General features: G+C 32.7%; 1 protein-coding gene across 1 annotated transcript in view; it reads left to right on the top strand.

The window, feature by feature from the left end:
• The window catches only part of LOC127738936 (SMC5-SMC6 complex localization factor protein 1-like), a 31,563-nt gene extending 9,719 nt beyond the window's left edge, over positions 1 to 21,844 (top strand). The window contains exons 5-19 of the mRNA XM_052250438.1: positions 593 to 2,436; positions 3,764 to 3,850; positions 4,263 to 4,442; positions 5,285 to 5,463; positions 6,051 to 6,149; positions 6,494 to 6,653; positions 8,573 to 8,723; positions 9,113 to 9,267; positions 10,079 to 10,149; positions 10,810 to 10,982; positions 12,505 to 12,576; positions 13,872 to 14,006; positions 14,484 to 14,603; positions 16,554 to 16,679; positions 17,121 to 21,844. Of these exons, the coding sequence (XP_052106398.1) occupies positions 593 to 2,436; positions 3,764 to 3,850; positions 4,263 to 4,442; positions 5,285 to 5,463; positions 6,051 to 6,149; positions 6,494 to 6,653; positions 8,573 to 8,723; positions 9,113 to 9,267; positions 10,079 to 10,149; positions 10,810 to 10,982; positions 12,505 to 12,576; positions 13,872 to 14,006; positions 14,484 to 14,603; positions 16,554 to 16,679; positions 17,121 to 17,500 (3,932 nt within the window). The 3' untranslated portion in view covers positions 17,501 to 21,844. The remainder of the gene's footprint in view (positions 1 to 592; positions 2,437 to 3,763; positions 3,851 to 4,262; positions 4,443 to 5,284; positions 5,464 to 6,050; positions 6,150 to 6,493; positions 6,654 to 8,572; positions 8,724 to 9,112; positions 9,268 to 10,078; positions 10,150 to 10,809; positions 10,983 to 12,504; positions 12,577 to 13,871; positions 14,007 to 14,483; positions 14,604 to 16,553; positions 16,680 to 17,120) is intronic.
• The last annotated feature ends 4,038 nt before the right edge of the window (positions 21,845 to 25,882 follow it).

The following is a 25,882-nucleotide window of genomic DNA, read 5'->3' as shown; positions in this document are numbered from 1 at the left end:
AAACTGATTGCCACGATATAGCCAATAGTGCTGACAGTGGTGTTAAACACAACCATCAACACAAGGTTCGATGTTCAACATTCAGTTTTTGCTTTTAGGTCAGTTTCTTGTGTATAATGAGGAGTAAATCAAGTAAATTTGGTCTTATGTATGGTTGTAAAGGTTACATGTCTGTCCAACATGTGACACAAGGTTGAGAAGTCTTCCACTGTTCAAAAATAAATTATTTTGTTTTAACACTGAGAATAGTTTCTCATTTGTTTTTAGAAAAACATCAACTAAATTTGGTCAATAGAAATGTTGTAAGTTGAATACTTACATGCCTTGGTTTAAAGATCAATAACAGTTTTTGTTGCTAAGATAATCTTTCCAGATACTGTGGGTGATATGTGAACTACATTAATTTTATTAAAATCCAATGTCTGGTGTACAGATTTGTCTGACAGGGGTTCATTATACCTTGACTTCAATTACATGTTTCATTGATTGTCATTAAGGTTACATGATATTTATTTTAAGACTATATCAAAGACTGTTAATATATTATTAAATCCATTGATTTAATTGATTGAATTGTTGAATAATATTTTAGGTTTTCTACCAGTAAGTCAGCATGAAACAAACATCCATGACACTATCACCAGAAGAACTAAGCACAAGTTACAAGTGACCTTGAAAAAGTCTCCAAGAACTCAATCCTCAGCTTCTGATATTGTTTTGAGGCAGACAGGGAAGCATAGTGGTACTCCTTCTCCACAGAAAACACCAATAAAGTCTGTGAACACTTTTTCAAGCCTAGAAACTGTAAATCAGTCTACAGTTGTGCCAAGTAATAGCAGTATAAGTTCTATGTCTACAAGAAATACCCCAGAGCAGACCACAGAAACCATATTATATACAAGGAATGCTGTTCAGACTAGATCTAGAAGAAGTATAATAAGTTCTAATCCTTTGTCAGAAGGGGTTCCAGCAGATGTATCACCAAGTCCCATTGTAAGAACTAGGTCACGCAGAAGCACATCAATCTCAGATCATTCTTCTGACGGAAAATCATTCGTTCATTCTCAATTTAACTTTATTAAAACAAGATCAGGCAGAAATACACCAAACACAGATCAGTCTCCTGACGAAATATCAGCAGGTCAGTCGCCAAGTAACATTATTAGTACAAGATCAGGCAGATATACACCAAACATAGATCAGTCTTCTGAAGGAATATCAGCATGTCGAACAAGATCGGGCAGAAATACACCAATTTTAGATCAATCTTCTGAAGGAATATCAGCCGGTCAGCCACCACGTAACTTTATAAGAACAAGATCAGGCAGAAATACACCAAACACAGATCAATCTCTTGAAGGAATGTCACCCGGTCAGTCGCCTCATAACTTTATTAGAACAAGATCAGGCAGAAATACACCAAACACAGATCATTCTGAAGGAATATCAGCCGGTCAGTCTCCTAGTAATTTGATAAGAAGAAGATCAGGCAGAAATACACCAATAGCAAATCAGTCTTCTGATGGTATATCAGCTGGTCTGTCTCAAAGTATGATTAAAACTGTGTCAGGCAGATTAACATCTGATTCAAAGCAATCTTTAGAGAATTCTTCCTGCAATATGGTCATCTCACCAAGGAGAACAAGGATGAGGTTGAATAGAAACTTAACTGTAGTGAAGCCATTATCTGATTCCAAAGACAGTTGTTACAAAAATCAGGATACAGCAGGATCTAATCTAGCCATAAAATCTAATGAAAAAGATAAGACAGTTATTACAAAATCCATAAATACTCATCAAATTCCTATAAAACCATTACAATCCCAAACAACTTCTGGTCATTCAAGTTCATCAGGTACAGAGGATTTCAGTCCTGTTTACTCAATGGTTCAAACTAGTGCTTTCTGTTTGGCCAGTGTATTGCCTACTCAGAATGATGCTGGTTCAAAAGAAATATCCACAGTGGTTCCAAATGATCAACAGATAAGTGCTAAACAGTGCAATAGTGAGGGCAACAACATTAACCAGGATTGGGGAATCTTTGCAAGTACAAAAGATTTATGCAAGCCAATACCAGGCCAATTTCATTCTACTCATGTTAAGGTCAAATCTGATGAAAGCTCTCAGACTACTCCGAAAAATGACGTGCTGTCATTAGACAAGGAGAATTCATGTAAACCAGTAAAAAAATATGTGTATACCAAACCTGTAACTCGAAGACAAAATATACAGATAATTGAACAAGCTCAGAAACTTGTAACAAACAAAGACAGTGTTAAGAATACAGTTACTTTGGACAAGTTTGAATGTTTTAGAATTAGTGCTGAGAGTGCAGGTACAAGTTCAGATATTGGAAGCAGTACAAATTCAATATTAAATGTTCCTACTAAGAGGAAATTGGAAGATTTAAATTTTGGAAATGTCAAACGACAAAAGGTAAGATGACAGAAGGTTTATATATTTATTACTTTTATTTATCAATTAGATTGTAAAAAAAAGTCTTCAAATTTGGAGTAGAAAAAAGAATGAAGTGATAGATATTGATTTAGAAAAAAAATTGTATTTGTAACTAAATGTCAAGTTTTTGTGAAATTTTTCTTTTGGAAAATGTATGAGGTATGAGGAGGGTTATTGCTTGTAACTAAACTAACATCAAACACAAAATTAATGATTTTATGCATCCCACATGAAGCTGCTAATTACCATGAATATAAGAAAGAAGATGTGGTATGATTGCCAATGAGACAACTCTCCACAAGAGACCAAATGACACAGAAAGTAACAATTATAGGTCACCGTACGGCCTTCAACAATGAACAAAGCTCATACCGCACAGTCAGCTATAAAAGGCCCTGAAATGACAATGTAAAACAATTCAAACGAGAAAACTAATGGCCTAATTAATGTACCAAAAATGAACGAAAAACAAATATGTAACACATAAACAAACGATAACCACTGAATTACAGGCTCCTGACTTGGGACAGGCACATACATACAGAATGTGGCGGGGTTAAACATGTTAGCGGGATCCCAACCCTCCCCCTAACCTGGGACAGTGGTGTAACAGTACAACATAAGAACGAACTATAAAAATCAGTTGAAAGAGGCTTTCATATAAAAAAGAAGATGCAGTATGAGTGCCAATGAGACAACTCTCCACAAGAGACCAAACGACACAGAAATAAACTTTGTTACCCTACTGAAAATTTTGTTTTATGCAAATAAAAGTATGTAAAATTGAGAATGGAAATGGGGAATGTGTCAAAGAGACAACAACCCGACCATAGAACAGACAACAGCAGAAGGTCACCAACAGGTCTTCAATGCAGCGAGAAATTCCCGCACCCGGAGGCGTCCTTCAGCTGGCCCCTAAACAAATATATATACTAGTTCAGTGATAATGAACGCCATACTAAACTCCAAATTGTACACAAGAAACTAAAATTAAAAATAATACAAGACTGACAAAGGCTAGAGGCTCCTGACTTGGGACAGGCGCAAAAATGCGGCGGGGTTAAACATGTTTATGAGATCTCAACCCTCCCCCTATACCTCTAGCCAATGTAGAAAAGTAAACGCATAACAATACGCACATTAAAATTCAGTTCAAGAGAAGTCCGAGTCTGATGTCAGAAGATGTAACCAAAGAAAATAAACAAAATGACAATAATACATAAATAACAACAGACTACTAGCAGTTAACTGACATGTGAATACATAGAAAATAAAATTTGATACAAAGTCATGTTTTGTTTTACAGGTATATGATGACAAGTATCACTGGTGCCCTGTTGTTGGTACCCTTAATTTATTTTTATCAGAAGAAGATATGGAAGTTGAACAAATGGTAAGATAGCTATAGCCTCTAATTACAAGACTTCAAAGTGCAAATGCAGTTAGATGTAAGGATAATATATCTCTTTCTGGAACACTGGTATTAAAGTTATTGATACAAATTTAATAGTGGTGTTAGATTTCATTCCCAACCAGATTTACAGTAATATGTTGTGAAATACAATCAAACCTGTATCTTTTTGGTCACCAATGGGACTAGAGAAAAGTGACCTTATAAGAGAGATGACCTTTGAATTGAGGTTCAAAATGCATAGTTATTACTACAGTGGGACAAAAAAGAGGGTGACTGGATAAGATAGGTTTTCACTTAATAGAGGTGACATCAAAAGCAGGTTTGACTGTACTGTATACATTTGATTAAGTTATACCTACTTGATTTTTTGTATTTTTTTTCTGTATTACAGGTAGAAGAGACTCCTTTCCAGTTCTCCACAGGTCTTACCAATATTATACATACCTGTTTAGACGAAACATGTGGAATGCGCTTCCTGTTTGCCGGTTTGGAAGTGTTCAAGTCAAGTGTAACTGCAAAAAAATATCCCAATTCTACTACTTTACATCTTTTAATGAACCAAATATTAATGGTATGTAATTATTATAAGGGATACCCATATTTTTAAGTGCCAAAATCAGTAATACAGATGTTGACCTAAAGATACATAGATATGAATTAAAGGAAATAGACTGAGACAATGTTATGGGCTGTCTGAATCATGCTGTAGGGTGTGAATTGTTTAAAATTTAGATTTTGCTTTCATGTACACAAAAAAAAAAACCAAAGTGAAAAGATTCAGATTATAATATGTGTGTTGTCTGGTTAAATTGACAGGCTTATGGTGAAAAGTAAAATAACAAAAATACCGAACTCCAAGGAAAATTCAAAACGGAAAGTCAAAAATCAAAAGCTCAAACACATCAAACGAATGGAAAACAACTGTCATATTCCTGACTTGGTACAGGCATTTCCTTATGTAGAAAAGTATTTTGAAATAAACATCTATGTATAAATATAAAGGAGATTTGGTATGATTGCCATAGAGATAACTATTCACCAAAGACCAAATAATGTGGATGTAAGCAATTAGAAGTCACCCTATGACTTTTCAACAACGAGCAAAAGCCATGCCAAACTCATGACAAAATGTGAAACAAGTCAACTAAGAAAACCAACAGTCTGATTTACATTAATAATACCCCGGTAAACAAAAAACAAATAGCAGCAGCTAACAACTAGACTGAACTACAGGCTCCTGATCTCTTTTAATTCATAATGAAGACCTGTAGTTGGAGATTAATGAATACAGGAGCATTTGAAACCAACAATTGCTGTAATGCAACATACACAATTTCATGTAGTTTTAAGATTGCCAATATGCACCTGTGTAGAATGAGGGAGTACATGAATGTGACCTAAATATTATTACAGGGACAGAAAACCATGGATTTAGTAGCTCAGCGGACATACTGTGCACTGATGAAGGTACTACAGTTACACCCACCTATCTCACAAGTTGCTATCAACATGTATAATGAATCATTGGTGTACAGCAAAACTAATGAATATGGAGAAGGTCAGGACTGGACTTTTATAAAAAATGTTATCAGGTATAATTATTGTCTTAGTTATTAGCATTATGATAAGAGTTCCTTTCTTGTAATAATATTGATAAAATTGCCTGAACAATGAATATTGCATGAAATCAAGCACTATGCAGACAAGTAGTCCAATTCCTAAATGTTTTTCGATTTATTTAGTCTTGTACATTCCTTCAAATATGTTTTATAGAAAATGTTTAGTTTAAATTTATTTTGTATCAGTATAATTGCACACCATTATATTATCTCCTTTTATTCACATTAAATGCATTAATGCCATTAGCAACAATGTAGGTAGATATTTTCTCTCCAATTAATTCGACCAGCTGGTCTTCCAGTTTTGCTGGCACTGTTTAATATTTTGTTATTAAGTTTAGTGAAAGGCTTTATTTTATTATAACTTATGTTTATTCCAAAAATAATTGTATGGGGGAAGGAAGGTTTTTTTTCCGAAGTCCCTCCACATTCGATTTTAATTTTAGTCAATTTGACTATCCAAAGTTTCCTTTGGGTTCCATTGTTCCATTTGCTTAATATCACTTCAGAAAAGACATCCTTATGTGTTCAAAAAGTATTGAAATTTAATGTTTATTCAGTGATACAGTCCATGGTGATGTTCCTAGAAGTAATGGTATTCACCTTTTAAGGTACCTGGTAGCTGTTTTAGAGCAGAATTATTCATTTGTTATACAGAGGTATGTACTGTATTGATGGTGGATTGATGAAGTAGAAAGAAAATGAATACCTAGACCTTAACAGAATTTTGTGAAACTTTTTGTAACAGTACCTCTAGTTTAAACCTTGTATTATTTTATTAGCTGTAGTAGCAGCCTGCAAACGTTCTGCTTGATCTGCATTGCTGTAATGGTATATTATATAAACTATCCATTAGGCAAAGAAGTCCAACAAGAAAAATCATTAACTGACGGACAATCTCACCGCAAAATACAGAAACAGTACAAACTTTCAAAAAAACAACTATATAGCAGATCAAGGTATATGTTAGATCCCTTGACAGGAAATATATATGTTATTACAGGTACAAAGACAGTCCAGGAAGTATACAGAAGTTAAGATCTTCCATGTTAGGTCAGCTCTTATGGTCATCACTCAATCAGATATTCTTCAACAGTAGATGTCGAGATCTATTGGGATTTGTAGAAGAAGTTATCACATCTGAAATCCCACCAGGAGATAAGGTTTGTAACAAACGTTGGTGTTAGCAGTAAAATGTGTTATTAATTACAACAAAGTCATTACCTAAATGCTTTCTTGTTTTCTTAATCAGCATTTATATAAAAGTAGAAACAAATTGTTATAAGCACACATTTTATATACTGTAAATTCAGAAATTATTGCGTGCATTTATTATTGCGATTTTGTCATTTTAGACTAAAATGCGATTTTAATTTTTGCCATATTGAGAAAAATCCTGTTTAATTTATATAAAAAAATTTCAAAATGCGAGTTTAAATTATTGCGATTATAATGCTGTCGCATTTTTCGCAATAATAAAAACATCGCAATAATTTCTGAGTTTACAGTAGGTAAGAAATTTCTTCCCACACTTTGTAATACTGGTAAATGAAATTAGCATTAATATCAAATTTATCAATTCAAAATATAAAGACTAAGGACTATTTTTCAGTATTCTTAAACATAAAGGAAAGAATGCACATCATTGGATGCATTTGTAATTTTTAACTGGCTTTCCAAAGGAAAATATCGGTTATCAGTTTGGTGATGTACGGCGGGAGGGCCAGCAGCTGGGCGGCAACGCGGGCGGCTGCCAAACAGTGTCTGTTCAATAACTTGAAAATGCTTTGAGGAAATCTTTTCAAATTTATATATGTTGTTTCCTGCAACTAAATGAAGGTCAAACTCGATTTTCAAGATTTCAGCTTTTATCGTTTTTGAGTTGTAGACCTTTAAGTAGCGAAAAGTGATACTTAGAGCATTGTCTGTGCAAGAATTTGAAAACGCTTTGACGAAATCTTTTCAAATTTATATATGTTGTTTCCTGTGACTAAATGAAGGTCAAGTTCGATTTTCACGATTTTTCGCAGAAAGCAAGACATAGAGATTGCTTTTCCGGCTGCGGCTGTGGCGATGGCGTCAACAATTGTTAAGTTTTATGCTTTAGTTAGTTTGATAGGAACTACTTGTGATAGATCATTGATATTTAATGTTGCATTACTATCAGTACATATCAGTTTTTGATAACCATTTTGAGGCCCTGCCTCCTAGGTCATGGTCCAGTGACTTTGAATTAATGAGCAATTTTCAATGTTAAGTTTTCTGCTTTAGTTAGTTTGATAGGATCTACTTGTGATAGATCAATGATGTTTTGTATGAAGTTCCATTACTATCAGTTCATATCAGTTTGAAGACTATTTCGAGGCCCTGCCCCTTTGTCATGGTCCAGTGACTTTGAATTAAATTGCAATTTTCAATGTTAAGTTTTTCTGCTTCAGTCATATTTTACATATCAGTTGGACGATTGTTTTCAGGCCCTGTCCACTAGATAATGGTCCAGCGACTGAATGAATAAACCATGTTGCTGTCCATCAGATTGTCTTTTCTGAATTTTATGCTGACAGGCACGACATATCTCTATGTCAACAGTTTATAGCTTTTATCGTTGTTGAGTTTTAGGCCTTTAAGTAGTGAAAAGTGATACTTAGATTGATTTTGGCTTTTCCATTTCTGATCTCTACAAAAAAAATCGTTTATTTTTTTTACTTGATATTGTTTGGGGATCCAGGTTTGCAAATATCATTTTCATGCAGGAAATCCTGTTTCCTGTCAATTTGACAGCTTCTTGTTTATATATACATATATACATTATTTTTATGCCATGTTTACAAGCAGGATTGTGTTTTCTGGTCTGTGTGTCCAGCTAACATGTATCAGTTTAAAATTTTGATGTGAGGTAGTTTGTGGTTATATTAATTTAAAACTAGGTACATATGTTCATTGTGAAGTGAACTACCCAATATGTATGCCAAATTAGGGTTTTGGCCCATATTCATGGTTCACTAAACATGAAAATATGATTTTGTGAGTCAGGCTTGATATGATCTATGTTATAATCTGTGATTATTTTTCTATTTTTCAGTCTGACTTACTGAAGTTGTTGATGAGTATATTTAGCATGGCAATGAATCTGTGTTACCTTATTGAAAACAACATGTCACAACAGTCTGTCAGTACAGCTATATTTGGAAAAACAGTTTCCACATTTCTACATGAAGTTACAAAAGTTATAAGTAAGATTTTTGTTCTAAAGAATATTTCTACCCAATGAATAGTGTAATCAAACACAATATTAGTAGTTTAGATCAAGCATTCAGTTATTACAATATTTATATTAAGAGCAAACTAAGTTTTAGTTCCTCATAAAAAAAATGAGGTTAGGGGCTTACTGTTGTACAATGCTTAGCTGTAAATGTACCTGTTCAATACAAGTATAGGTCTGTCAAATTCCAAGGATGAAAATAATTATAATCATAATCAAAGGTGGATCCCTTTTAAACTGTTTTATTATCACAATTTTAAGACTAGATCTGAAAACTTTTTTGGTTGAACACACAACTGTTAGAACAATTATTTAGTTAATTATGGATATTTTTTAGTACTGTAGATTATTGATTTTCAGATAACAGCTTAGATGAATGTTTGTTAAAGGAAGTATTAATGACTTTACAACCGTCCTGGTTTTGTCTTGGTGTTTGTAGTTATTTGTTGGCAGAGTACGATGATTATCTTCTTGTAGAAGGACTACCCAAAGAAAGGATATCACTTAAAGATATAGTATGTCATTCTCTTAATGTATTGAATAACTTTTTGGCAGAGTTTTTGTTGAAGAACTACTATTTAAATACTTTTTGGCAAAGTTCTTGCTGAAGTACTACCCATAGCAAGGGTATCTGTTAGTAATTCTAATGTTATATATTGTTGATTATTTTCCTGATTTTGATTTTAGTTAATTTTTGTTCATAAATGAATATACAGTTCACTGTTCAACTCCTTCCATAGTTTCCAGGAAAGAGGGTTTTTATTTTGTGGAATGTTAAACATGTACTAGAGGTACGCATGTTGTCATGATTATGATTTTCTTGAATTACTTTAGAAATCACAAAAAGTTTAACTTTATAGTTGATACTTTTAATTTTGCAGTATATTGCACTGTAGGTATGCTCAATTTTCCTACACTTTTCGTTTTATAAGATATCCATATTTATGCTTATACTTTAAAGATATGCATTTTATCAGGATTTCTCTATAAGTGAATATGAACAGAATGAAAGGATGTTGAAATTTTTATAACTCACTGAATTATACATACTTTATCTGCTCAACTCCTTAGGTTACCTAGCTAGATTATTTTAAGTTGCAAAATTTAACATACATGTAATGTGTGTGCATATTACCAGAATGATTTTATTAATCAATTATGTAAGTTTTCTGCAGTTTTTCCAGAATCAACTTGCTTTCTCTGTGTTCCTCATATTTTTCTTACAGATACAGAACACCAGAACTAAAAACAAAACATTGATTGTTATAGATTTAAATTGCTTTTGCTATACCTGGAAAGTTCATTTATGCTAAACTTTTTTTTCAGGTATCTAAATATATTTACTTGTTGCCACGTATAAATTCTCAGCCTTTAATCAGAAGTCCACACAAGAAAAGGTAGGTTGACAATTTATTATGGTGTGATTATTGGTGTGATCACCTTGATTGTGGGATGTTATGGGTTCAATTTCTGGCTTGGTCAAACCAAAGACTGTTTCAGTGGTGTTCCCTGCTTCAGCGTTTAAAAAAAGACAGGATAGGCTTTTTGCTATGAAGCTTATTTGTCTGATTGAGATGACGTTTTCCTGCAGACTGCTTGTTATCCTTTGAGTGTTGTTCTAACACAAGACGATTTTACTCATATATCATTAACTTTTATTCCTTTGAATAATGTTGAGAGATTGTCCCTTGGTATTCATCCATTAAACCATTTATTTCAAGTTATTCTTGTTGCATGCATTTACTTTTGTTGATATTTAAAGAATATGAAGAAGATATTTTGAGGTTGAATCAGATAAATAGATGCATCCATTAAACATTTTATTCCAGAGGCCTGTTTCCACATGATCTTCAAATAGGATCAAGTGATCTTACCATAGTGAACCGCAAGGCAAGTTCTGAGGATATAATCTATGTCTGAAGTATTGTGTGAGCATAATGAAAGTGGGATGACCTGATATGGGAAACCTTTTCCAAAATCAGAATTAAAATGATTTATATTTTATATAGTTTATTGTCTTTAAACTTTGTTGAATATTGAATTTTTTATGCTTGTAGAATATCAACATCTCGACCTTCCACACCTCAGTCTCCATCAATGTCACAGAGAATGTCACTACTGTCAACTCCACAGAAAGTAGTTCCACTATCTCCAGCATCATCAACAAGTAATACACCTGAAAGGAGAATAAATAGGCTTATGAAGAATATAAATAAAAAGAATTTCAAAGGTAGCAATATACATATTATATATCCAGCAGATATTTTTAATGATTTCTTTCCTTAAAATGCAATTTACAGAAGATTTAACAGAAACAAATTTGTTATTGTAGTCAGTCTCCTTATCTTTTGTAATGAATCTTTTAGATCATATCAGTGCATTGTTCTATTACATTTTGTTTCACCTGCAAAAAAAGTCACAGTATGCGAGACATAGGAATTACTAACCAACAGCAGCATAAACTATTTGTATAAAACAGATACCTTTTGTTACGAAGTTAACATCATTCGTTGGTCCATTGTCCTTGACCTCATTTTCATGGTTCAGCAACTGCTTGAAAAAAATTATAGTTTTTTTTGACATGTGAATTTCTAACATCTTATGAGTAATAAGATAACTATATTTGGTATATGGGTTCCTCACAACGTCTACATCTCTGTCTAACAGGGTTCATCTGACCTGGACCTTATTTCATGGATCAAAGATCAAGGTTAAAAGTTACATGATAAGGTCCGTTTCTCGGATACTATAAGCAGTAAGTCAACTATATGTAGTGAATGGAATGATTGTAAGGTTTACATGTCAGTTTGGCAGGTTTCAACTAACCTTGACCTCATTTTCATGGTTTATCGGTCAATGATAAGTTTTTGCGTTTTTATCTTTTTTCAAATATTATGGGCAATAGATCAACTATCTTTGGTGTATGGAATGATTATAAGGTCTACATGTTTATCTGGCAGGTATCATCTGTCCTCAACCTCATTTTCATGGTTCATTGGTCAATGTTCAGTTTCTGTAGTTTGGTTCACTTCTCAGATACTATAAGTAATAGGTCAACTATATTTGGTGTATGGAATGATTGTAAGTTCAAATGTCTGTCTTTACCTTATTTTCATAGTTCATTGGTCAATGTTTATTATTCCAAGTTAAGTCTGTTCCTTAGATATTATAAGCAATAGGTCAACTATATTTGGTGCATGGAATAAGGTGAACATGTATGTCTGGTATATTTCATCTGACCTTGAGCTCATTTTCATGGTTCATTGGTCAATATTTTATTTTCTGGGTTAATTTTTTTTCTTAGATATTATAAGCAAAAGGTTAACTGTGATTGGTGCAAGGAATGATAATAAGGTATACATGTCTGTCTGCAATGTATCATCTGACCTTGACCTCATTTTCATGGTTCATGGGTCAATGTCTGTCATGTTAAGTTTTCATGGTTTGGTTTGTTTCTTTGATACTTTAAGCAAATGTTAACTATATTTGGTGTATGGAATGATTGTAAGGTGTACACCTCCGTCTGTCAGGGTTATTGTCATTGGTCATTGATAATGTTAAGTTTATGTGATACTTGTAATAAAAGCTTTTTTTCTAAGACTTTCAGCATTAAATCAATCATGAATAGTAAAGCAGGTGAGACATTTCAGCGTGTGCTCTCTTGTTTATTTTATTATAGTTCAGACTTTATCCTTAGTATTTCAATCTTTGCATCATATGAAATGTTAGTAATGTTAGTTATATTATTTCAGGAGAAGCTCCATTACATGCTGCCTGTATAAAGAATGATGTTCTAAAGTTGAAGCAGCTGTTGAAAGTTCCAGGTAAATATTCCTTAATGAGAATTGGGAGGTATACATCTACAACTTAATAGACGAGGGTTGAACATAAGTATGTTTAAGTGATCAAAGTCTGAAGTGATCATTTTGAATCAATCATTTCATTTGTTGTAACGAAATGCCTTGCCCTTGATCCCACAGTGGATTGGCTTGAAGGCCTATAGCTATGAAAGCACAAGAAATCAAAATAAAAACAGACTGAAAATAAATGTCTGGCTGGTGAAAAAAAATTTAAACCCTGGGTTGGAATCTCTCAATATTTCTGAAATTGAAATTATTTTTATGCCCCGCCGTAGCGGATGGGGCATTAAGTTTTACCCTTGTCCGTCTGTAAGTCCGTACGTCCCAAAGTTGGTTTCCGTTCTCTAACTTTAGTTTGCCTCAATCAAATGTTATGAAACTCATACACAATGCTTATTACCACAAAACACAGATCAAGTTTGAATTTTGGTGGCCTCACTTTAACCGTTCTAGAGTTATGCCCCTTTACAAATAGAAAAATTGCTGAATTTTTCGTTTCCGTTCTCTAACTTTAGTTTGCCTCAACCAAATGTTATGAAACTTACACACAATGCTTATTACCATAAAATACAGATCAAGTTTGATTTTGGTGGTGCCACTTTTACTGTGTTAGAGTTATGCCCCTTTACAAATGGAAAAATTGAGGAATTTTTTGTTTCGTTCTCTTACTTAGTTTGCCTCAACCAAATGTTATGAAACTTATACACAATACTTATAACCACAAAACAAATCAAGTACAAATTTGGGTAGCGTCACTTTTACCGTTCTTCAGTTATGTCCCTTTATAACTTTATATGATATGCAAGCGGGGGCATCATCTGTGTCCCATGGACACATTCCCCATTTTTTTTTATTTCAATGCCGTTTTCATTTTATGAGAATGATTCCTTTGTTGGTTGAAAAACCTAGGTGCCTATGCCAGGGTAAACCATTTATCTTCAGCCAGTACCTGACAAATCTATCCCATGGTAAATTGAATGTACCGTACCATATTTGTATTGACTTGGAGGGAGTTAAACACTCTGTCATACTTGTTAAAGACTGATGTATGTAAACAGGGAAATGCTGATTTATTTAAGCACTAAAGATACTTCAGAATCTAAGTAATGTAATGTGGATTATCCAATGAATGTTTTAATTAGACATGAGAGTCTTCTTTCAATTCTGTTTACTGAAAAAACAGGCTTTTATTCTATTTATAGCTATTTGTATCTTACATTTTGAGATGAATGAAAAAATTGACAATGTGATTCTTGTAGGTGTAGATGTAAATATTCAGGACAATGCAGGATGGACACCTATGCACGAGGCCTGTAACCATGGTAGAGTACAGTGTGTTGAAGAATTATTACATTTTGTACCAGCTAAAACAGTAGATCATTACTTTAGTACAGGTAATTATTATACTCCTCTTGGGAGGAAATAACAAAGAAAGGGGAAGATATCAAGAGAACAATAAAAAACCATAAGTCTTGAACAGTACTGACAACACCATCACCAATAGAAAACAGACAAAAATGGTTCACAAAACATTTTCATCTGTTTGTCTGTTATCTACTTATTTGGAAGTGGCCATTTGTCATTATAATAAAGCAATCATTTCAAAATGGCCATTTGTCATTATAATAAAGCAATCATTTCAAAATGGCCATTTGTCATTATAATAAAGCACTCATTCCAAAATAAGTTCACTGCCAATTCAAATTAATGTTATGTTCTGATCATCAGGGAAAACCTACAATTTTTAACAGATGGTTCTAGGTGACAAAGGGGAGAAATACTATCAAATTGGCTTCAGTATCTAACTATTTTAAGGATTTATTTATCAGGTGGTTTGATTTCATTGGTTATTACATGTATGTTTTTTATAGGTGGCCCCAGGTGTAAGAAGGCTGATTTACTGATTGGGAATGATGAAGGGATAACACCATTACATGATGCTGTACTAAATAACAGGAAGGACATCTGCCAGTTACTGCTACAGCATGCAGGCAAGTAGTCAGTTTGTTTTAGTTGATTTATTTGAACAATGACAGAAATGGTCTAGGAAATCCTACAGATCTGAAGAGTTATTTAACAGATGATCATGCTGGTTTATAATATTACTAAAGGGTCAAATGTGAAATAAGATGTCTTCTAAAAAGCCTGCATTGCAGTTTGATATGATGATTTTGATGCCCCCACCTTAATGGAGGGGGCATTAAGTGTAACCCTTGTCTGTCAGTTGTGTATGTCCCCAAAATTGGTTTCCATTATTACCACAAAACACAGATCAAGATCAAAATTGGGTGGCGTCACTTTTACCGTTCATGAGTTATGCCCCATTATAAACATAAAAATTGCTGAATTTTTCGTTTTAACTTTAGTTTGCCTCAAATAAATGTTATAAAACTTATACACAATATTTATTACCACAAAACACAGATAAGGTTCGAAATTGGGTGGTGTCACTTATACCGTTCATGAGTTATGCCCCATTATAAACATAAAAATTGCTGAATTTTTCGTTTTAACTTTAGTTTGCCTCAAATAAATGTTATAAAACTTATACACAATATTTATTACCACAAAACACAGATAAGGTTCGAAATTGGGTGGTGTCACTTATACCGTTCATGAGTTATGCCCCATTATAAACATAAAAATTGCTGAATTTTTCGTTTTAACTTTAGTTTGCCTCAAATAAATGTTATAAAACTTATACACAATATTTATTACCACAAAACACAGATAAGGTTCGAAATTGGGTGGTGTCACTTATACCGTTCATGAGTTAGGCCCCATTATAAACATAAAAATTGCTTAACTTTTTTCGTTTCCGTCCTCTAACTTTATTTTGCCTCAACCAAATGTTATGAAACTTATACATAATGCTTATTACCATAAAACACAGATCATGATCGAAATTTGATGGCGTCACTTTTACTGTTCTTGAATTATGTACTTTATAAATGGCAAAATTGCTAACTTTGTCGTTTCCGTTCTCTAACTTTTTTTTGCCTCAACCAAATGTTATGAAACTTATACACATTGCTTATAATCACAAAACGGTAGTAACTACGTGAATCCTGCATCTATATGTGGAAGTTGACTCATGCATATTTACAAGTGGGGGCATCTGTGGCCCATAGTGTGACACATTCTCCATTTATTTATTAAATAGTTTATTTCATAAAGTTGACTTTGAAAAACAAAATTCCCCAATGTTCTGACAAACTTATGCCAGATTTATTTTATTGATATGACTCCATGGCTTTGTCCTTCAATACACAATTGTGGTATGATTGTCAGTTTGCAAAGAATTCTGCTCAAACTGGTGCTAGGGGCTGTCTTAAACTTGCAGTGAGGTGAGAGTTTTCTTTGCTCTGTGTTGAAGGCCTCACTGTGACTTTGAGATGAAGAACAGCAATAAAAGCGCTGTTACTTTTTGCTGTGCATGTACTGATTTTGTGTCATGGATGGATACCCCATATTCTTTCTTTTCTATTATATATGGCACTGATGGGAGTAAAGTTTTAATATTTGAAATTAATTTGGCTCATTTCACGATAAAATAATATAAGTGAATAGTTTTGTTAAACAACAGTGTTAAAGTGAAAGGTGCAGATATTGTTAAATAGGTCAATTTATCCAAGGAAAAAAATTGATGCATTTAAATTCTGAAAAAAATGGCAACCAGCAAACAGCATGAAGATTTCTACTATGATAGTGGAGTTGAGCACAAGGTGGGGGAATGATGATACATAGGATCACTAGGATTTAATTAATTCAGAACAAGCTGGAGGTGGTTGATACATAGGATCCTTCATACATAGGTGGTTGTTTTTTTTTTTAAATTTATATATTTTGTACTAAGACATTAAACTAGGTTTCTTTACTTGTTGAAGGTTTAGTTATGCATTGTACAATTATTAAATTCTATATTCATTGAAACATTTTAGGTGGTGTTCTCTTAAAACAAAAAACAGTGATGGGATATACACCTATTGAAATGTCTGAAGATGATGATATGAGGGATTTATTATTGTCTTACTCCGATGATCATTCTGCAGTCACTAGTTCACAAGGTATGTAGAAAAATCACTATATTTCTATTACTTGTGTGCCATTAGTTCTTAAGGTTGAGAAATTAAAGAATTGACTAATTTGATATCTCAAGTGTATATGGTATGTAGAAAAATCACAGGTACATGTAAGCATTAGTAGTCACAAGTTGCAAGGTACATGGATAAAGTAAGATTTTATCACTTGGTGGTCACTAGTTTACCAGGTACATGGGAATAGCACCAATCACTTGGTTGACACTAGTAACATAACTAAAAATGTATGTAAATGTTAGATAACAATAATAATTGATATTTTAACAATCCAAACTACCATAAAAGTTCTATTTTTCTTGGAATTATTCTAGGTCCAGTATATAAGAAATCTTATATATTTAAATTTTCAAATATCACATAAATTAATCAATGGAATTATGAAAAACTGATGTTTTTTTCCTTTTTCAGAAAGTAGCCAGGGACAAGTACCTGGTAGTCATCTTTATGAACAAGTTTTAGGTCAAGGACAAAAGGTCAGATGTTGTTCTGTTGAAGACTGTGTTAAGTATGTGTCACTTGTATCCTTCCTGATCAGTTCATATATAACTGCTACAAAGACAACAACCATGTCTACTTACAATGATAAGGAAAACTACACTGACAGTGCTGCAGATGAGAAAGACAAACTAAATAACTCAGAAGTCAAAATATTACGAAATATGAAGAAATATTTGTTGAAGTTTGAGGACCATGTTAGGAAGATATGTGACACTAATACAACAGACAGACTAGACATGCAGTTAGCTTTGTTGATGTGTATTCAAAATAATGGCATGGATGCTGGCTAAGGGTTTAGGATTATTTTATTGTTTATCAATACAGCATTGTGAGGAGCTAGTTATTTTATTACTGACATGGTCTATTTCAATTTTCTCAAGGAATGTAATGTAACATTTTGAAGTATATACATGTATCAACAAGGAAACACTTCTTAAATATGACTATATAGGCAATAGTTCTTCAGTCATATATTGAAATTCAAAGTTGTATTGCTGGTTAGTGAAAAGATTAAAAAGGCCACAGCAGTGTAAATAAATCATTTATGTTATTACAGATATGCATTGGTCTTCATGGTAAGCTTTTGAAATATGACATACATGTTTATAATTTACACCACACAGTTGAGGATATACAGTAATGTTTTTGACCCATTCTTCAGTCTGTCAGCCACCACTTTGTTGTCATTGTGTTAGCACCTTCATTCTTTTGTCAAATCCTTTTCAAATTTGGATGAAGGTTTCCAGTCATCAAAATTATGATTTGTCAGATAACCAGAAAAAATTTGTAATGGAATACCATTTTTTTGGGGAAGGGGACTTGTAAATAATGCCCATATTATTTCTTGTTGCAATGCTAGCATCTTAAATTTTTGTAATGTCCTCTACAATTTTGGGTGAAGTTTCCACTCCATAGAGAACAAAAGAAGAAATTCAACAATCATAAAGGTCTTAAATGGGAGACCATTTTCCATAGAGGGTTTTAAAAAATAACCCATAATATATTTTGTTTCCTCTTCAAATCTGCATGAAGTCTTCCTTTATCACAACCCAGAATAATTTTGAAAATCAGAAAATTTTAAATAGGAGACCTTTTTTCAATTTTTCGGGAGGGAAGAATGTATAAATAGCTCATGTTATTTTAGTTGCCATGCCATTTTTTGGAGGGATATCCCTGTTGTATTTCTTGTCACCTGGATAGCACCTTAATTTGCATCAAATCCTCTTCAAATTTGTATGAAGGTTTCACCTCATGAGTTAGATTAGTGCTATTTCATTAAAAAGAATGTACCAGGGTCGGATGGCAATTATAAAAAAATCCCGTTGGTTGTTGATGTGTTGAAGCGTTCATGGCCAGTGGCCCTTGGTGTTTTGAGAAACTAAGTATTGTTGGTTGTTGGTCTTCTTTGACAGTCAGTTTTCGTGACTGTCGGTTTCATTGTGTTACTTTTCGTTTTTTATTATTATTTGTTTTGCAAGGACTTATATAACCGATTGTTTTTGTCTCCTGCTCTTATCGTGATATTTTGGAAAACATAACTGTTCCTGCGACTTACGCAGCGGCAGGCGCAACGTTGTATTCTACCTAAGGTACCAGTTCCGGAAGTGCAAGAGTTACTTTCCTTTAATGACAAGCTCATGACGAAAGATGTCAAATTCTATTGAAAATAATATTCGGAGGTTCAAATTAGCGGTGGTCCGAGGTCCGCGACCTTCCACTATTGCAATCGGACTTTTGTTTTGGTTACTAGCTAGGCTAGCATTCCACAGGCTCCAAATACCGGACCCATTCCTATTGGCAATGGCAAATACCCTACGTTTTCCCCAATTTTCAATTTGAGACCAAAAATTCCAAACGATCTCAAAATTTATTTTTATCTTTATTATTCATGACAGCGATGCTCATTTTGTTCAACCGCTAGCTTTATACTGAAAATCGCCAACAAGTTATGTGTAAATACGAGTAAAATCGTATCTCCAGTCAAAGATAACACTGAAAAACAATGGATGCCCTAAACCGGAAATGAAGACGATTACAATACCGGATAAGATTCCGGGATCGGATAAGGGTAATTCCGGGTTTGCGGATCAAATACAATAAAAAAAAAAATAATTCCAGGCAGGTGATAAAATACATCTATGATGATGAAATATAAACACTAGAATTGAAAACCAAAAGATATACGGAAAAGAAAGAAAAAGCATGAAATATTTTTAATATACAGAAACTCAAAATAACTTTTAGTTCACAAATTTTCATGTCAAAATCCAATAAAAATTATGTGACAGTAATTTTCTTTATCATTAATAAATGTTGATATTACATGTAGATGTTTTTATAGAGTATACATAACTACAATTGCAAGAGGTAATTTCTTGGTTGGGGGTATCATCAGTGAGCAGTAGCTCGCAGTTTCACTTGTTGATTCTTCGTATCCTTTGTCTGCGTCATCGTAAACTTTTTTCAAACATCTCTGAGCCAACAACACCAATTGGAAGCAAACGTGGCCAACATATATTAAGTTAACAGAACAATCCATTTGCAGTTCTATAAACCACAGTTCTAATTTTCATTAGTGATTTTTATAAGATTTGAAATGTTTCAAACCCTGGTGACCAAATTATGTTTTTCATATTTAAGATTTAAAACACAATGAAGTTTGATCTTATTTCTTCCCTCCAACCCCCCAACCCCCCCCCCCCCCCCCCCCCAAAAAAAAAAACAAACCTCCCAGTTCCCTCCCCCTCATTCCCAGGTTCCCTGAACCCTGTCCACCCCCTCTAAATTGTCCAGCAACTATAATGTTTAAATAACAATCCCTTTGGTTGTGGTAAATTAGAATAAAATAAGTTAAATATATTCCAGTTGGTTCTTGTTTTATTATGAAACGACTTCCTGTTGGTTGGTGTTAAGATACATGGTACATTCCTCTTGGTCATGGGGGTACTTAAAAATTGCCTTCCGACCCTAGTACCTCCTTTTTAATGGAATAGCCCTTATCAGGAAAATCAGAATTAAGTAGCATAATTTCGGGGAGGGGAACTCATGAAAATTTCCCTTAATTTTTTTTTAATTTTTAGAAGTGCATGACAGCACTTAGATTTGTAAACAAAAACCTAGTGTCAGAACACATGAATACTCATATATCAGATATTTTAAAATAGAACACATGAATACTCATATATCAGATATTTTAAAACAACACATGAATACTCATATATCAGATATTCTAAAAGAGACTGTTATTAAGTTTATAAAGCTAAATATGTTCACCAATTAGGTGCTGGGTTTTGGGGTTTGTGTGTGTGTGTGAGTGTGAATTGACTTTTCTTAAAAGACAAATATTATTTTTGAAATAAAACAGAAGAGACAAAGTGAAATAGTTGAAGATAAAATAAATAATGAAACAATTTTGTAGTAAAAACTAATAATTTGGTATAGTGCATGAATTAAGTTGATTTTAATATGTGTATCATATTACTCAATCATGGATTTCAATGGGCTTCTTATTATAATATTATGTATTATGATTTAAGTAAAAAGATATGATTTGTTTTACCTGCTCTGTCACTTAGTATCTTGTGTCATTCATCCTCATCCCTTTTAGGTTTATTTTTTGTTATTGGTTGGAGGTCTTAGTTGGAAGATGTTGAATTGCAAAATAAAATTCCTGATCTCTAAAGTAAATAAAAAATGTGATCCTGTCACTGTAGAAAAATATAATTGGTCTAGAAAAGCTGTATGTTTAAACAAAAATTATCTTGAACAAGTGAATTTGATATTCAAGAAAAAACACCATACTTTTGCCATTTGAGCAGTTTGGGCTCCCTGGAGCTTCTTGTTAGAGACAGTATTATTTCCCTACAACCATATTTACCCTTAAATACATTTGACATGTTTGATACTACATCATATTGTAGTTAAGGATTAATTTATAGAGGTGTACTTAAGTCAATGAAAGTTTAGTTTTTGAAAAATTTGAATGTAATATGAAAGGTTTAATTAAATATGTTTGATTTATTTCATATTTCTGGAAAGGAAAAAATATTATAATTAATTAGCAATGAAATGTTTTGATGTGAAAATTTTAAGTTATAAGTTTTAAGTTACATATTATCATGATTATGCAACAACATATCAATGTCACAGGTACAGTTATTAAGTGAAATATTTTGTTATAATTAATAGGTTTAGTTTACTGTTTGAAAATAAAAAATTAGTGTTGATTTATTTTTGAAATATTTAAATGAAATGTTACATTTTAATTTGCTATATTTCTATATGAGCCAATTTATTCACTTTAGTGACCCTTTTTTCAGCTATCATTTTTTCACAGGTTCATGCTTGAATTTCAAACTGAGGAATTAAAATACATAAGAAATGCAGGTACATTCAATGTTTTTATATACTATAATGTTCACACACTTTATATATGTTTTTTTTTAAGTTTTGGTTTTTTTTTTAATTGAGGTTTTTACCAAGGAAATGTGCAGTGATCACTTTGTTCAAAACTGTAGACAAAACTCATCACTGAAGCATATTAGAAAAATTATTATAACAGTTTGTTTTTATTTAGTTTACATGAAAGGAATGATATAAATACTTGGAAAAATACAGACATGTACAACATAGAATTCTTCATTTGTCATTTCTTATGCCTGGACATATGTTATGCTCAGCCTATGTTTATAGGGGGCATTATGTTTTCTGGTTCATCTGTCTGTCTCAAATCTTGAAACTTCGTACTAATGTTCCTTATTATGTGAACGTTTTAAAATATATGCAAATTGTGGTTTTGCCATAGATCTTATGGTTTACTGAACAAGGAGTATGATAGTGCAAGCTATTGGCACATACTCTTGTTTGTAAATGCAATAAAAAGTTATGCAAAAGAACAATTTAACAACACATGCATAAACATGCCACAACCACCTGGATTTTGGTATTTATCTTTCAATGTAGTTTTACAAATTTCAAAATGATAACTTTTCAAATTCAGGATAGTTTTGATTTTGAAATTTTCAACAATATAGACTAGGAGATGTGGTATGATTGCTAATGAGACAACTATCAACCAGTGACCAAATGAAGTTGATGTTAGCAACTATAAGTCACCTCACCATACGGCTCAATAGGAATAATATGATTGATATGAAACAAAAACATCTTGAGTGACTAATTAACTTTTGATAGATTGTTTTTCTTATAATAACATTAACAGTACTGTACAGCAGTTTAATGGCTAAAAAATGCATAGTAATGGAACTTTTTTTTTAAAGAAATTAAAACAAAATATCTTGCAAATTAATTTTCATAGTGTGGGTATTCTATGTTAATCTGGAAATCAATCACTGTTAATTACTTTAATATAGGTTTAATGAAGAACGACTGAAATAGACACTACATAATCCTAGTCCAGATTGTGACATTTTGACTGAGTGGAAATCGCATGGCAGGTGATGCTTGCATAGCAGGGCTGCAAGAGACACTTATCCTGTCGAAGCACTTGTATGTTCCATTTGGAGTTCATACGATTCCCTCAGTTTTTGTTTGTTACCTTGATTTGTCTCATTTTAATTGATTTACGAGATTTGAACAATGGTAAACTACTGTCGTCTTAATTTACTGTCCAATTATATGTGCATACATCTGTACATTTTTTACTGCCATGAAGGCCGGAACAATTTTTCATTGTTGCTGCTATTACTGTTCCAAAGTTTGACTCTTGTGTTATCTCACAATAGTTAAAGTAGTTTCTGGATGACAACTTAAAAGTTCTTTGGTCTTGGGTCGTTAATACTTTGCACTATCTACATGATATCCAGGGCTATTTTGATTTTCACTGTAGGTGCAACATTTTCTAGATGATGACTTTAGTTCACTTTTGTATAGGACCATAAAACTTTGCAATGGTAAGGCCTGCTGTGATATGCAGATCAAGTTTGATAATAACATATTACAACCATTATCAAATGATATTTTATAGAAACAAAGTATGAAGTCATCAAGGATGTTATTTGCCTCTATATAGTCAATTATGTAACTAGTCATAAAGGATCATAAAATATTTTGCAGCAGGTACAAATAAAGAGATGGGTCGATAAGTGTTATCTTTGTAATGTTCACCTTTTAAAAAGCTGGTGTCAAAATAAGTACTCCCTGTGTTCTAAATTTTTTGTACCCTACCAATGATGTCATCAATGGTAGGATATTTAAAAGGTGTTTTAAAATATTGTGTGTATGGGATTCAACTGTTTAGCTTTATTTTCTACATGAAAAAGCCAACATCTAAAAGTACAGGACAACAGGTTTACCTATTCTTTGCTTACAATAATATTAAATTGTAAACAATTGTACATTTTCTTTAATTCTTATTTAAGCTGGTATACTAGGATGAACAATCATTATCGATGGCAAATTCATTTTTTTTTCTTTTACTCAATTCGTTCAAAGATGAAGACAAAACTCGTCACTTTGGTAAACAGATTATTACGTAGTTTAAATGGAAGTTGTTCATTTTAAAAATGGAATGATGACATAAAACATAGAATACTTTATTTGTTATTTTCTATCCATGAACAGATTTGTAAACCCTTTTACGTTAATAGGGAACAGTATGTTTTGTCTGTCTGTGTGTCTATCCCATTTCAGGTTAAAGTTAAGTTTAAAGCAGTTTACTATTAAATTGTGGTTACATCAACTTGAAACTTGGTAGTACACATGTTTATTATGTGAAATTTTAAAATAAATATAGGCCAAATTGTTGTTTTCACACAGATTTCATGGTTCACTGAACATGGAATATGATAGTGAGAGCTATTGACATATTCTTGTTTGTAAATGCAATAAAAGGTTACGCAAAAGATCCAGTTAACAATGCATGCATTAACATACATTCCGGCACAACCATCTGGAATTTGGTATTTATCTTTCAAGGTAGTTTTACAAATTTTAGAATGACAAACATTTTAAATTCAAGTAAAAATTAACGGCAAAGTTTGATAAACAAATCTGATTTGTCAGTTGACTCCCTATTTGTTTAGTAATTATCCTTGACGGACGATTTTAATCGTAGATACGGAGAAACTGTATATAGCAAAAGTTGTCGGCAAATTAAGTTCTACAATTAAGTCCCTTGAATGATGATTATTTTTACCCATTTTTATGTGATTTCTGCAGAAAATATAGCAGAAAGAGAGATATTGTGAATATAAAAAAAAATGATCAGCAAAATAGCATCTACTAATAGGATAACATGGGAGAAATTGTTTCTTACTCCTTATAAAAATGTTATTACCCTTGAATGAATACTAGTAGTTGTACCCTTTTTGCATATTTGGCTATATTATCTAGAAAATTATAGAATACATAGAGATAATTTGAACAGCAAAAATATCAGATAAGATTTAAACAAAGTCAATATGGACAAAATCATTAGTCTACTCCATTTATTTTTTATAGTTAAACTGATTATGGCAACACAAGATCTACAAATAAGTCTACAAAGGGTGGCATGTCAATAAATGTGCTTGTATTCAAATATTCACAGTAGTGTCCAAACAAATTGACAAAATGATGAATACATAATAAAAACTTTACTTTTATTTGCCAATGCATTTGTAACAGCCATTAATCGGAAAACTTGTCAAGCATAAATAAGGAATAGGGTTTCACAGAAGAAGATGGGGTTGTGAAAATTTACAGACGGTGGATGCCAAAGGATGCCAATAGTTCATCTGGCACCGTAGACCAGGAAGAGAGATGTTAACGTGGATGAGAGTCCATGAAAATCAATCTGATTAAGATGCAGATCCTTTGTCACGCTGACCACATGATCTGTATTTTGATCATATTGACGAAGAAAGATTTTAAACATTTATTCATTTTATATGAGATTTGGTGGGGTGCCCAACACTTCCTGCAACAGGATAAATATATAAAATATTAGTGCACAGAAGGGTTAAAGTCTTGCGCCAAAAATAGTATACATTTCTCCTTGGACTATGATAAGTATGAAATCTCCATCCCATTTTTAACTGTAAAATACTTTCTTCCAGATGACTTTTGAATGTCTGATGTATAAATAAAGGCAACAGTAGTATACCGCTATTCGAAATTCATAAATCGGTTGAGAAAAAAACAAATCCGGGTTACAAACTAAAACTGAGGGAAACACATCAAATGTAAGAGGAGAACAATGACACAACAGAAACACAAAACTAAAATGCAACACACACAGAAACGAACTACTAGTATAATATAACAATGGCCATTTTCCTGACTTGGTACAGGACATTTTAAGATAAAATGGTGGGTTGAACCTGGTTTTGTGGCTAGCCAAACCTCCCGCTTTTATGGCAATGTTAAATATAACATTAAAATGACAAGATTACATGACAGGACTACAATACAAATAAATGGGAGTACATACAGGACAGAGACACACACAAATAATAGCTATAAAAAGGTACCAGGCTTATAATTTAATACACCAGACGCGCGTTTCGTCTACATAAGACCCATCAGTGACGCTCAAATCAAAAAAGTTCGAAAAGTATACGCATGTCATTGACAGTTGTGAGCGTAAGATTCAACGTAGTGTAGTATATGCAAAATTTTTTAATTTGTGAACTTAAGTTTCAATGTTGTGCAAAATCCGTTTGAAGTGTACC

This window comes from Mytilus californianus, unplaced genomic scaffold, assembly GCF_021869535.1.
Source record: "Mytilus californianus isolate M0D057914Y unplaced genomic scaffold, xbMytCali1.0.p SCAF_1, whole genome shotgun sequence".
Classification (NCBI taxonomy): Eukaryota; Metazoa; Mollusca; class Bivalvia; order Mytilida; family Mytilidae; genus Mytilus; species Mytilus californianus.
The sequence above is the reverse complement of the archived record's forward strand: the minus strand, read 5'-3'. Positions and strand labels throughout refer to the sequence as shown.